Source organism: Chrysemys picta, chromosome 8 (genome assembly GCF_011386835.1).
Source record: "Chrysemys picta bellii isolate R12L10 chromosome 8, ASM1138683v2, whole genome shotgun sequence".
Classification (NCBI taxonomy): Eukaryota; Metazoa; Chordata; order Testudines; family Emydidae; genus Chrysemys; species Chrysemys picta.
Window position 1 is genome coordinate 59,738,089 of NC_088798.1, and position 12,285 is coordinate 59,750,373.

At 42.9% G+C, this 12,285-nt stretch overlaps 1 protein-coding gene across 10 annotated transcripts in view; it reads left to right on the forward strand.

Moving 5' to 3' along the window:
- Nucleotides 1–12,285, forward strand: part of COP1 (COP1 E3 ubiquitin ligase) — a 236,435-nt gene that overhangs the window by 191,341 nt on the left and 32,809 nt on the right. Inside the window, exon 19 of one of the 10 annotated variants that reach the window (XM_065554554.1) lies at nucleotides 3,012–3,201. The exons of 4 other annotated variants lie outside the window; for them this stretch is intronic. In XM_065554554.1, the coding sequence (XP_065410626.1) occupies nucleotides 3,012–3,128 (117 nt within the window). In that variant the 3' untranslated portion in view covers nucleotides 3,129–3,201. Of the gene's footprint in view, nucleotides 1–3,011; nucleotides 3,228–12,285 lie in introns of those variants that run through there. 5 more of the 10 variants (XM_065554553.1, XM_065554549.1, XM_065554547.1 and 2 more) reach the window with 5 other exon arrangements.

A 12,285-nucleotide genomic window follows, 5' to 3' on the forward strand; every position in this document is an offset into this window, starting at 1 on the left:
CCTCATAAGTCATGTGCTCCAGCCCCCTAATCATTTTTGTTGCCCTCCGCTGGACTCTTTCCAATTTTTCCACATCCTCCTTGTAGTGTGGGGCCCAAAACTGGACACAGTACTTCAGATGAGGCCTCACCAATGTCGAATAGAGGGGAATGATCACGTCCCTTGATCTGCTGGCAATGCCCCTACTTATACAGACCAAAATGCCCTAGGTCCTTTTCTGCAGAACTGCTTCCTAGCCATTCGGTCCCTAGTCTGTAACAGTGCATGGGATTCTTCCGTCCTAAGTGCACTTGTCCTTGTTGAACCTCATCAGGTTTCTTTTGGCCCAATCCTCTAATTTGTCTAGGTCCCTCTGTAGCCTATCCCTACCCTCCAGCGTATCTACCACTCCTCCCAGTTTAGTGTCATCTGCAAACTTGCTGTGAGTGCAGTCCACGCCATCCTCCAGATCATTAATGAAGATATTGAACAAAACCGGCCCCAGGACCGACCCCTTGGGCACTCCACTTGAAACCGGCTGCCAACTAGACATGGAGCCATTGATCACTACCCGTTGAGCCCGACGATCTAGCCAGCTTTCTATCCACCTTATAGTCCATTCATCCAACCCATACTTCTTTAACTTGGTGGCAAGAATACTGTGGGAGACCATATGAAAAGCTTTGCTAAAGTCAAGGAATAACACATCCACGGCTTTCCCCTCATCCACAGAGTCCGTTATCTCCTCATAGAAGGCAATTAGGTTAGTCAGGCATGACTTGCCCTTGGTGAATCCATGCTGACTGTTCCTGATCACTTTCCTCTCCTCTAAGTGCTTCAGAATTGATTCCTTGATTCCATCTGGAAGTATGCACAGTCTCAACCCCAAAGAGTTTACAAATGTTAGTTTTAAAGACAACTGTCAATTCCACCGCCTTCCCAGGAGAATTTCCACAAGGCTCCCTGCTCCCAGAGCGTTGGTATACACCCTGATAGGTTTTAATTATTTAATTTATAAAGGCATCATGAAGTTTGGATTTCAGGTAAACATCCAGAAGTTCCGATACTTGTCGGAAGCTTTGGAGGCTCTCTCCCCCATGCCCCAGATTTCCCCCAACCGTTTGCCTTTATATGGGTGGAGAGATTTGTTACTCTCTCCCCCAGCAACCTTCAGGCAGCATCCTCCCATAATCTGTATGAAAGGAGCCCACAGGTTTCCCTCATGGAAATGGAGTATGTTTGATGTCTCCCCATTCCTTAAGTCACTTCTACCTGTGATGTGGTCCCCCTTTCTGCATCACCATCTCTGTTCCTCTCAGCCCTGATATGGAGATTCTAGGGTGGAATGGAGAACTGCCCCCTCCAAAACAATGCATCTCTGCCGGTGCCAGCCAGGATGTGTGGTCACTCTGCCTACTCTCCTTGCGTCTACTCCCTGAGTCGCATGCTCCAGCAAAGGGCAAACTCGGGGTCGAGTCAAGGTAAAGGCTAGGTGGGCAGCCTCTAGCCTTCTGCCTTCTTGTATCACTCAGATTTTTATTTTTAAGTAACTGAGCCCATGGCTCTGGTTGGGACTGAGTGCCGGTTGGCTAATGCGTAAAACTTCTGAGCAGTCCTGGCCAACCTCTGGACATTTGGAAAATATAGTTATGCCATGTTTTAATAAAGGCAGACAAAGAAATTGACATATACCAGGGCGAAAATGTCCTCTCCCTAAGATTTGCAAAAAGATGGAAAGTAAAGTGAAGCAGATAAAAGGGGGTGGTTCAAGAAGAATAGGAGCTACAGAGGACAAGACTGTTGTCTCCACACAAGCTTTCAGGGTTGGTACAGGAGGCTGCCGGTGGATGAGCAAGAGTGGGATGAAATGACAGTCCCTGGGTTTAAAAAATGAGGTCAGTTTTGAACTGTGCTCTGAACTGAGTGGGGAATGAATGTCCTGGAAGTGTAATGGCCCTGAAACCTATTGATTGATTGATTTGCAAGAATTTGAATTAACCGGTAAATGTGTGTTTTCCCTTCAGGTACCAGGCAAAAATTTTAGTTCCTAATGACATTTCTGGCATTAGCCATTAGCAGGAAGTGAACTTTGAACTTACCTGGGGCAGGCCTTTTTAATTTTGAGCTACAGTTTTGATACCAATTAACACAGACTACTGGAATGCCAGTTTCTTGCAATCACAGCTTAGACTCCATAAATCAACACCACTTAACAATTAAACTCTTATTTAAAATAAAATCTTTTGAATGAATTAGTTAATACGTACCCAATATGTCTGTAATTCTTTACCTTGAAGTTTTGTAAAGTTGGGAGTGTATTTTTTTTCTCCAAAAGCAATTGGTATTGGTTTAATGCCAACGCTGAGAGTTTCTTAAAAGCTCATCCTTGAGGAATAACAATGCATACCATGCTTTAGCCTGGTTCTTCTTCTGTCAGTACAAGACAGCTACTATTGTAAGCTTTAAAACAAAAATATCTTAGAACAATTTACACCTAACTCTTGGAAATCAGCTGGTGAGAATTTTTCATGACATTTCAGAATCAATGGAAATAGAGGAATATCCTTTGCAGAGGAATTGCTAGTAGTTTAACTAGTGGCTCTTTGAATCTGATGAGGGGTTTCAATACTGGAAGTAGTCCTGGCAGAGATGTGTTAGTGGGCACAGTCCACTAACGCATCTCTGCCAGGACTAAGATGCAGATTGAGGCCCACAAGATATATTTCGTGTGGTTCTACAGTTTTATTGCATGGATTTGCCCATATATGCACAGGTATGTGTGAAATCCATATGTATAAACAGGAGGTGTTATAGGCTCTTCTGAAGTGTGTGGTTTGAGTGGGATTTTTCAAAAGCACTCATTGTTGAAATAACTCTGTTCCTATTGAAGTCAATAATAAAGTTCCCTTTGACTTCACTGGGAGCAGAATTAGGCCCACACTGAAGATTTTTGAAAACCCCACTCTGAGTATACTATAGCCTCTTGTTTGAACGTTATTTTATAGACCTATTTCTTTCCTTCCTTTTAACAGGTAACATTGCCAGTGCTACAGCAACTTCTGCAGTTTTATAAAGCTGGTGCTTGTTCAGATTGTATATATTTGCCTGTCGCAAGTGACACAAGACCACAGATGTTTAACATTCTATAGTGTTTAAATGAGGTGGAAAAATAAAACTAATTTTTTTCCTTCCAGCATTCAATTTTAAGATTTTGATCAGACAGTTTCACCTTTGAGTGAAATGGAAGCACTGATGCAGAACTAATCACGCTCCTAGCTTTATAACAACAAAAGCTTTTGTTTATGTATGCTTCTATACTGTATCCATCACTTTAGTATCCGTGCCCTGTACTATAGGTTTCACACCCTCTCTCCTACTATGGTCTGGGTCAAAAAGGATTAGAATCCAATAGCTTCAGGTCAGTCTAATATCAATCAAGCTGCCCAGCCATAAGCAATAATAAAACCTTGATGCTAAGCTGCATATTAAACAGTGCACTCAGGCAGATCTGACGAACAGTTCACTTTTCTTAGTCTTGTGTCCTTTATTTTACATCTTTGAAGAAGAGTTGCTCATTCTTCGTTGGGGTTTACCTTGACCTGCTGCTGATTATTATTGTTCCTACTGCCTTCCGTGTGCTAGGTGCTGTACCTACAGAGTAAAAGATGGATCTTGCTTTGGAGGGCACAGTAGGACTTAATTGAAAGTACCCGTAAAGAACAAGCCATTTAGCCAAACAAAATAAATCTGGAAATAGAATTATATTAATAGCTGCTTTGAGGAATGAGTTACAAACAAATACCCAGCACAGCAGGGAGTCATTTAAAAATAAATCTGAACCAAACCAAATTATATTTCATAAAACAATGGATCCCTATTAAACACAGCTAAATGTTACCCATAACATCGGGGTTGTTGCAGCTAAACAGGATTGTGCAGCACTCTTTCAAGGTGTTTTGATTATACAATTTGAAAGAGGATTTTTTATAAAGCAAATAATGCTCAAGTTACTTTAGTCTTTTGTATTTTATTGCATACCATAATCACTTTATCCCAAACTCTTGTTCTGGATTGCCGAACCTGGAATGAAACAAACGATTTACTGCATTGCCAGGGGTTCAGTGTGCTAAGGTTTTTTAAATTCACTTCAGTGTGTCTGAAGTGAATATTAAGTTAAAGGGACAAGTATAGTCGACACAGTCTGGGGAGCTGGTGGAGAAGACAATGGCATTGTTTCCCACTTACTCATAATAATGAGATATACTGGAAGGAAGATAAGAGAGAGCTATTGGGAGGAAGGATTGGTTCAGATCCATAAAAATTCCTTTGGCCTGCCATCTGCGGAGAGCATGTAAATGCAATTCAGAGGAAGGAAGTGATTGCATCCCTCCCGAATGTCACCATAGACAGAAGCTTAGCATTGTTCTCCAAACTGCTAAATGTGAGTCTGGCATAGATTTTCCACAGCTCCTGGGTTGGGAAGCTTGATTGTCTGCGGCCAGGCTGCCCGATGCTGCTGAAAGAGACATGCTGTGCAGCAGCCTGCTCTGACTGAATTAGAGATCTCCTCGTGTCCACTGAACAGTGGAAACCGATACTGTTTATGAAGAGTGTACTTGTGGAAAGTGTTACATCTCTTCTGAATAAAAAAATCTTTCATTTAGAATTGAAAGAGAGTGGTGCTTCCATTTCCATACAATGTTTCAGAACTTGCATGTTGATTTGAACATACCAAGAGACAGGTCAATTTGCACAAGCCGTGGTAAAAACAGGAAAGAGATGATCTGAAAGTAAAAGCAGCATATTCGTATTAAAAGAAGGGGCTTGGGTTCATTTGTAGTGTACTTGTTTTCACTAGTGCAAAATTGGTTACTGTTCAGGAAATTCTTGCCTCACATCTGAGTTTACAATTACAAAACAAGTATTCTGAATTCTGTTGGAAGACCTGTGAAAATCTGAGGTAGCACACAGGTCAGCACTTGCTAGCAACCTGTTACCAAACTAACAAATGTTTTACAAGAAACTATGCACAGATGAAGTGGATACTTTGTCTCTTAGGCCTTGTCTACACTACTGGGGTAAGTCGACCTAAATTATACAACTCCAGCTACATGAATAATGTAGCTGGAATCAGTTTAGCTTAAGTTGACTTACTGCAGGGTCTACACTGCACTGGGTCGACGGGAGATGCTCTCCTGTCGACTTACCTTACGCTTCTTGTTCTGGTGGAGTACAGGAGTCGACGGGAGAGCGATCTACGGTCGATTTAGCATAAATCGACCCCCGGTGCATCGATCGCCGCAGCGTCAATCACTGGTAAGTGTAGACGTGCCCTTAGACTTTTCCCTTATGCCTGTCAATTAATCCATAGCATGCAGTTAACCAATGTACAGCTGTCCATTTTAGGTTGGCTTTGCTAATGCTTGCTTATTTTTAAGTGCTTGTAAAACTAAAATATGTAATTTTTTTGTCATGCTTTTACCTTTTAGGGTGAATGCACGATTGTGGTTAGAGATGCGTAGTTCATTGGCAAGCTGTAAAACCCTTCTCTCAGATATTGTTCCAGCCATAGACTTCAGTACTAACCTACATCACTTTTGCCATTCTGATCCTGAGCCCAAAGCAACTCAGTCTGACTGACAGAAGGCTTTACTATTCCAGTAGCTGGCCTCTCCCAAGAGACAGTGGCCATGTCTCAACTACAAACTTAAGTTGACATCCAGCTGCCACAGTAAGTCGGTTGTGTATGTCCACACCACACTCCTTGTATCTGTGGAGTGTGTCCTTACTAGCAGCGCTTGCATCGATGCGGAGAGCAGTGAGGTTTTGGGAAGGGTTTGAAGTGCTTCATGGGACCAAAACATTCTTGCAGGGGTGACTGGGAATGTGGCTTCAACATCCCATGATTTCATCTGCAATCCATATTTCATGCCTTTTTTTTCAAAAAGTGGGCATAGCTGTGCATACGGCATCTGCAGGGACGCATATACCCTGCTCAGCTGTGTACTATTGTGGCAAGTGTCACAAACACTACACCCCTTATCCTGCAGTATTTCCAGAGCTGCGAGAGGAACCGCTGCATCCTTCAAGTAGCCCTGTTGAAATGAAACAATTCCCAGTTGCTGTTCGCACTTGTGCAGCAGCTTAACACAATGGAGCACTGGTTCTGGTCCTGAGAAGCAAGCACTGACTAGTGGAATCACGTCATTATGCAGTTATGGGATGATGATCAGTGATTGCAGAATTTTCAGGAACTGTGTGTAGAGCTCTCCCCAGCCCTGCTGCTCAGCAACACTAAAATGAGACCTGCTTTGACAGTGGAGAAACGAGTGGCAAATTCTGTGTGGAAGCTTGCAATGTCAGACTGCTACTAGTCAGTGGGGAATCAATTTGGAATTGGTAAATCTACTGTGGGGGTTGCTGTGATCCAAGTATGCAGGGCCATTAATCTTTAGTCTTCTGCTAAGAAGGATAGTGACTCTGGGCAATGTGCAGGACATAGTGGATGGTTTTGCCACAATGGGGTTCCCTAATTGTGGTGGATCAATAGATGGCATGCATTTCCCTATCTTGGCACCAGACCACCTTGCCAAAAAGTACCTAAACAGAAAGGGATACTTTCCTATTGTGTTGCAAGAACTGGTGGAATATTGGAGGTTTTTTACCGACATCTTCATGGGATGGTCTGGGAAGGTGCATGATGCATGCATCTTTAAGACATAGGTCTGTTCAGAAAGCTGCAAGCAGGGACTTCCTTTCCGGACCGCAAAATTACTGCATGGAGCAGTGTGACTCAGGGAGGCTTTGAAAACCAGTTTTAGTAATGATCCACAGTAATGTCCGCTGCTTTTCTGTATTGGGCCTACCATAATCTGAACCTTGATGTGACTGCTACGCTTCTTTTCCATGCACATCACCCCCGGTGTCTCAGATTCCCTGTCCCTCTCTTCCCCTTCTGCTTTGAATTAATAAAGATTTCATTTTCAAGATCTGGACTTTCCTTGCATGCAGATATAGACACCGAAAGATCTGTCACAAGAATTAAATCTTGGGAAGACGGTGGAATAAAATTGGGAGGGGAAAACTCATTCATCTTATCTTTAAAAGAACAGCGGCCTTGCCTGTCATACCTCAGCATATGTGCAGCTGTTATTCTTGGCACTCTCCCCCAGGATTGAGAGGAAGGGATATTGCATTGGCCCCCTTCACCTAGTGGAACATGTGTGAGGGCAAGAGGAGGAATGTAGTGATGTTGGAATGCCGTTCTGCAGAGGGAGTTGAGCCTTAAGATGCTTCTCCTGAAGGTCACCCTGACATCTCAACATCTCCTACTGTGTGCCATGCTCATTCTCTGGGGCTCCTGTCATGCTCATAATGTCCAAGTCCAGTTTTTCAGAGAGCTGTCCTGGAGGCATTTATTATCTCATTAAACATGTCATCATGCATTCTTTTGCCTTCATCTTATCTGGGAGAATCTCTCTGCCAGCGTGGAAGAAGAACAGAAGGCCACGCTTTCAGCTGTAAACCATGCAAAGCAGAAAGGAACCATGGTTAGTTCAGACCCAGGGTCTAGTGCACAGTTGCTATACAAAAATCGCTCCCCTGAATCCATGCAAGTGTAAAGCAGAACATTTTCATTTCTACAATTGAATCAGTTTGCTGTCCCAGCTATGATGGGTATGGTCTGAGGGCAGGAGCACCGGACCGTATGCAGCATTGGATGGACAACCCGCAGTGGAACCATAGGTGGCCAGGGGGGCTATGCCACCTTCCCTTTGTAACATGGACGTTGTCTGGAGGTCCGGGACCAGTGTTCCATCTCCTAAACTGCAAGCCTTGGCAGAGGCGGCATTGGGGGGGTGGGGGAGGGGGAGTGCTTGCCGTGGCATATGGTCACCACAACATTTTCCTTATTTTCCCCATTGCTGCTGCTCTCTAGTGCCCAAGGCTTGAGGTTTCTGAGGTCAGCTCTGACCTTGCCACCCAAACTATGGCCATGTTTTGTAAAGCTTGGGTGAATGGCAGAAAATGACAAGAGGTCGGGGGAGCGGCAGGCACAGGCAGTACTGTTTGCATTTTGAGAAAGTTAAATGAAAACTGCCACCGTCTCCCATAGGTAACCCTAGCTGATATCATGCTCCTGAGGGTAACAGAAGTGGCAAGGGAACAGCTGCTGCAAGCATCCAGGTACAGATCAGGACTTCATGTTGCCATGTTTACTGCTATGATGCCAGGCGAATTAATACTGGAGTGGGGTGGGAAGAAATAAGGCAGTCCTTCCCAGAAACCTTCTGCGACGGATTGCAGAGTACTTCCATGAAAGTTTCCTGGAGATCTCTAGGAAGGAATCCCAGGACATCCCTATGTACATAAACAATCTTTTTCGTAGGGCACCCTCTGCCTGTCTGGTGCAGCCACAGGGAAGCAAATAGCCACTCTATCTCAATTTGGTTTTTTAAAATAAAAAGTAGAATATAAGAACGTGACCCAAAAATATTAATTGGAATTGCATACTCAGCAGAGGTTCCTTCCCTGGCATCACTCTGACATGCTGCTCTGCTGCAACTGGCTGGACTATTCTGGGGTTATAAACAGCTCCTGGCTCTCTGGAACAATGGATCCAGAGATCCATTGTTGAAACCTGTTTCCCATTCTCCTCCGACTCCTCAGAGGTACTACACTGCTCTTGGGGGTCGTGATGGGGTTGCAGCTGAGAATAACATGCACCTCTTTGTAAAAATGGCAGGTCTGTGGTACTGAACCAGAGTACTTGTTCACATCCCTTGCCTTCTGCTATGCCTGCCGCAGTTCCTTGATTTTCACATGGCACCGCTGTGTGTCCGTGGTGTAGCCCTTCTCCCCCATGACGTGAGTGATCTGCTTGTATATGTCTGTTTCTATGGCTGGATCAGAGCTGTGCCTGCACAGCCTCTTCTCACAGACCCAGAAGATCCACGGCCTCCTATGTACTCCAGGCAGGAGCATGTTTGGAGTGTAGAGCTGGCATGATCAGCTGGGCAGGTGAGCTTTCCATGCCAAACAAACAGGAAATTTAAAATTCAAAAGTTCCTGGTTCTTTAACAGGGGAGGGGCTGTTTCCTATGTACCTGGCTACTGGGCAGTGGCGTTGAGAACAGTGACCAGAGTGGTCACAGCAGAGCATTGTGGGACATCTCCTGGAGGCCAGATAAGTTGACATAAGCAACACAGCATGTACGTTGCCACTATGTTGACCTAACTACGTCGAATTAAGCACTATGCCTCTCACAGATATGGAGTAATTAAGTCGTTGTAGCAGGTGAGTTACGTCGGTGGAAGGATCCTGGTAGCATAAACACAGACGACATTAGGTTGACATAAGCTGCCTTACGTCGACCTACCTATGTAGTGTAGACCAGGCCACTGTAGTTCAATATACTGAACATGGGCCTGAGCTCCAGGAACTTCTGGTTTCTAATCCCACTTGTGCCACTGACTTCCTGGGTGACATTTGACAACTCACTTACCTTCTTTGTGCTTCAATTGCTTCATCTGTAAACTGAGAATTATATTTACCTTCCTCAGATGGGTGCTGTGAGGACTAATTTTTATACAGAGCTTTGAAACTATAAAGCGCCATAAGTGATGACAGTCTGCTCAGAAACACGTAATGTTGCATGGTGGTTTTGTGATATGGACAAGTGTACACTGAGAGAGGCTGAGATTGTTACATGAATTTCATGCAGTGAATTGAAATTTGAACCCAGTTTTCCTGAGACACAAGTTAGTGAAGTCTGACACACATTGTGCCATGTTTTCTCTCCCTTTGCCCCTCCCCATTCAGTAAAACCACATACTGTATGTGCATATTTTCTTAAATGCCACTACTTACAGCAACAGTACATTTGAAGTCATGATCTACAATTGTAGATGACCGTATCTTGATATTACCATTAATTATCTTTTCTATTACTGATAAAAACATACACCAGTTCACTGTAAATTAAAATTCGTAGTATTCAGTCCTGGTAAAACAAATAGTTCCTTTCCTCAGAAGTCCATTGTGTTCTGTCCAGTCCTTTCTTACTGTCTGTGTTAATCTGTTTTGAAGAATCAGCAGGCCAATAAAATGGCAATGTATAATTGCCATTCGCTCTGGGTTCAGTCACCATGACTTCTATTGAGGAGTAAATCAACAGCTGTGCAGGAGGAATATTTAAAGGGCACTAGTCCAGAGAGGATGATATAGATTAGACAAGTAATCAAATGTAGGATAAATACTTCTTCTTTCACCCCTTCTATCTTCTTCAGGTTGGCTTTTCTAATATTTATGCAGCTGAAGGATATCCAGGCAGATACCATGTCTCTCAACAGAGTTTTGTTCGCTTGTATCATTGAAGCACAAATACTAGATTATTTTAATCCTTATTTGCTTGAATCCTTTTAAACTTGTCTTTTGCTATTAGAATCTTTGGTATCTTAATGCATTTCTGTTATTGCTGGAATTTTCTTTCCTTTTTGATCATATATTATTGGTAATCTCCACATGCACTCAAAATGACATTGAGTGTTAAAAAACCCACTGTCGCTTCAATTTCAGTTATCTGAAGATTTTTTTACAGCCATTGTGCAAAACTGACTCCAACTGTATCAAAATTATTCATTATAAAGGAGAGGTGATTTCACTTGTCCTATGAATTGGGCTTAAAGATAAAATCCCTTCCAACTGTTGAGAACCTGATTTCCTATTCATTGTTCTGAATAGAGCGTAATCTGTGGCGAGACTTAATGCTCAACAAAAATGATTGAGTTGTCTTCAAATATGATAAACTTTACCCAACAGCATCTCACCTTAGTGAAATGTTTATGGTCCTACAATGTGAAGAAATTATCAGTCTATACAGATTCCATGCCCTCGTTTCTCTGATATTCACACTGCTAAGTAGCACCATGAGTAGACAGAGGGTTTTTTTTTTCTTTTCTTTTCTTCTTTGCTGTCTGTTAAAAATGAGCATGCTTCTGTTTTACAATGGTAACTTTTGTCTGTCAGCTATGGAATAGAATAGGTTAAGTCAGTGCAGTATGTTACTAGGGAGACAGAAATTATTTTGGCATCCAATAAAATGAATCCTGTTTATCTATGAATTACCCGGACATCATAAAAGTCTATTGTTACCAGGTCATTATTTGAGGTTTGCTGGAATTGATTTAATGCATTTGATGTTCAGTTTTTGGGATCTGGATTCTAATCCTGACTAAAAGATTTACAAATGAGAATGAATGTAGTCTCCAGATTATCCCCAAACCATTAGGCAATTATGTGTAATGGACACTCTCGGCTCAGGAGAGCTCCAGGACTATTATAGCAGCATGTGCTGCAGGACAGAACTGAAGATCAGACTTTGATACTTATACATTGTTTCCTTTCGCTATACCTGGTCTTAGCTAGCATGATTTTTCCTTCAACTTCAATTGAAGTGAAATTCACTTACAAAAAATATTTTTTTAAAAACACAATCCATTTATTTAACCCCTTGTTCCCAAGTCAGGTTTCTGGAAATCCTGGCATAAAAGATATGTCAGCACTACAATAAAACACCCATGGCTGACCTGTGTCAGCTGATTCTGGCTTGGGGGTGGGGCTATAAAACTGCAGTGCAGATATTTGGGCTTGGTCTGGATCATGGGCTCTGGCACCCTCTCGCAGGTCCCTGAGTCCAGGCTCCAGCCCAAGCCCAAACATTTGCATTGCAGTTTTATAGCCCCACACACCGAGCTCGAGTCAGCTGACGCAGGCCAACCATGGGTGTTGTATTGCAGTGTAGACATACCCAGAGAGTCTGGGTAGCTCTGACTCACCAGTCAATGCCATGGGGAATCCAAACCTTTGTCCCCTTTTCTACCATCCAGTGACAGATCATATATTCTAAATCATTTATTATGCATATCCTTGTTCAAAAGCAGTTTGATGTTCAATGGCATTACTGTAAGGACATTAGCTTGTCAGTGCACCAATAGCTTGCTGTTCTGCATGGTTTAGAGCACAGTCAAGGCCAGGAGATCTTTGGGCCTGATAAAATCAGAGCTGTTTCTGACCTGATGTCAGGCTAGCAGAAGTAAACTTTTTAAAATTTCCAATGAGCTGTTCCCCCAAGTTAATTGCAAAGGAGACTTGAGTGCCTCGTTTAATGTCATTATGTATGTGTGTGGTGTGCATATCTTTCCCTTTATGTGTTCTTTGCAACCTTTCACACACTGGCTAATAATGGTTTTGACCTTCTGGGTTAAATTTGCCTACTTAATTATATTTTTCTATAATCTGAATCC